The following is a 1,954-nucleotide window of genomic DNA, read 5'->3' as shown; positions in this document are numbered from 1 at the left end:
TGGCCACAATTGGAAAAAAAAAAGAATTACATGAATAACGAGTTCTAAAATGTGATTGTGGTAGAGATTGCTCTAGATATGGTTGAATTGTTGAACTGTATGATAGTGAATGAAGGCCCATGAAACTGTTTAAAACACACCAACTCTGTCGAGCACAGTTCTGCTCTGACACCCGGGTTGACAGGAGCCGAGTCACCGGCGACTGCTGTGGTTTCTGGTTCGCAGGGGCGTGCTCCCCTGACCCCATTCCACGTGGTTTGCTTTGGCCAGTGAAATGGGAGCGGAAGTGAGTTGTGTCACTTTCAGGTGCAAGTTTCAAGGGCTATTATACGACTTTGTGCATTTCCTGTCACTGCCTCCACCCTTGGGTAAGAACACGTTGAGTTAGCGCCCTAGTCCCTGCGGTCCCCACGTGACTGCCATGAGCAGAGGCTCTGCCGTCCTCGCCTAACCTGGGGTGGCTCTGTGGGACACAGGAGACATCTTTGTTTGGTTGGTTCTACCTTTTGGCTAAGTGTGAATTAGGTGAAGGTTTACAGACAGGTCATCCGCTGTCCACTCGATTTTGTTTCATCGCATCCGTTGCAACCCCTCCGTGAATCCCCACTCATCCCACTTCCTCCCCGAGTCCCCTGTTTCCATCCCTCATTCCCTCCTCACCCTGTGGACTTTGTCCTGAGGTAAAGGCCGCCCTTTTGATTTTACATGGGTGATTACTCAGCTCCAGACGGCAGGGTGAGTAAGAGCTGGAGTATGGGGATCCCATCTGTCTCTATCCGATCAATATGCTGACCCCTTTTATGATTCTGAGTTTGTTCCACATTTTCCCCCCATTTGGCGTTTTATTTGGTTCGATGCATGACAGCCCTAGAAAAAGAAGCCCCGGATTGTCCCTCCCATGTGTTCTCGCCTGGCTGCCTTGTGGTCCATGATGCCGGCGGAGGTCGTCAGCACCAGGAAACCCAACTGGCGGGAGGAGAGCAGGTTGTTCTGCCACGTCTCTAGATCTTTGCGCTGCACGTCAGCTCTAGGGCCGATCACTCCACACTGGGTCAATCTACCCGTGAGCGTCACTACAATTTTCCCAGCCCTGTGATCACCGATGATTTCAAATTCACCAATATGGCCGTGCTTCATCATCACAGTTAGAAACCGGACAGTGACTTTGGAGCACGGCCTAATAAGAACTTGGCACTTGCCTCTCTTCTCGGCATTACTGATGCTCTTGAGAGCGCCGGCCAGGACGTGCACGCGCACCATGATGGCAGCACGGAAAGATGGCAGAAGAAGAAAGCTTGTTCCGCATGTTTCTCCCACTCCATCCAGGCCTGTCTAAGGGGATCCCTTTCAGAATAGTTGAAGCCGGGAGTAGCTGGGGAGCGTGGCGTGCTCCCGGCCTCGGGGGTTGTGGAGACGGGTGTTGGGGGCATGAGTCAGTTGGCGACTTGTTGCCACAGGGCTTCCGAGCTCTTCTTTGCCCTCGCCGCCACAACTGCTCCCCAATGGTGCTGGGGGATGACTAGCACATAACCCGCATCAGCCTGACCGTCCACAAATGGGAGCCAATCGGATAGCTGTCGGTGACCTCTTCATTTTTCTATTTTCAAAATACATGGTTTTATTAGTTCTAACTGTGTATCTTTTTTTTAAATATAGTTCAAGGTCTGTTTGTTGACCTTTAGGAGTGTTTTCCGATTGAGTCTGATGGGGTGCCACGCCCTGGCACAAAGTCTATTTTTGGTACTCCCTCGGGACTTCCTTGCTCTGCTCCCTTTGCTGTTCTGTTGCACACCCTTAGTGCTTTGCTTCAGTGTAATGGGGTCAGATCAGGCGCAATTCCCACATTGTGTCTCCAATGTTGTCCCCTGTAGTGCTATGGGTCAGTGAAGGATATTGTGTCTCGTAGTGGGACCAGCCATATGGTCCTCTCTGTGCATTGACTGCTCTGAGCAGC

General features: G+C 51.4%; 1 protein-coding gene across 1 annotated transcript; it reads right to left on the bottom strand.

The window, feature by feature from the left end:
* Window positions 1–867: 867 nt before the first annotated feature.
* LOC101646618 (40S ribosomal protein S15a-like) lies at window positions 868–1,263 on the bottom strand. Its single transcript, XM_045284904.1, has one exon. The coding sequence runs from the start codon at window positions 1,258–1,260 to the stop codon at window positions 868–870; it is 393 nt and encodes a 130-aa protein (XP_045140839.1). The 5' UTR covers window positions 1,261–1,263.
* Between the last annotated feature and the right edge of the window lie 691 nt (window positions 1,264–1,954).

The sequence above is a fragment of the Echinops telfairi genome, unplaced genomic scaffold, assembly GCF_000313985.2.
Source record: "Echinops telfairi isolate 266 unplaced genomic scaffold, ASM31398v2 ScPeMD7_7469;HRSCAF=8507_0, whole genome shotgun sequence".
NCBI classification, from domain to species: domain Eukaryota; kingdom Metazoa; phylum Chordata; class Mammalia; order Afrosoricida; family Tenrecidae; genus Echinops; species Echinops telfairi.
The sequence above is the reverse complement of the archived record's forward strand: the minus strand, read 5'-3'. Positions and strand labels throughout refer to the sequence as shown.

What these genes read in the sequence shown, in the direction of transcription:
- LOC101646618 (XM_045284904.1), bottom strand. Translation starts at nt 1,260, where the DNA reads ATGGTGCGCGTGCACGTCCTGGCCGGCGCTCTCAAGAGCATCAGTAAT.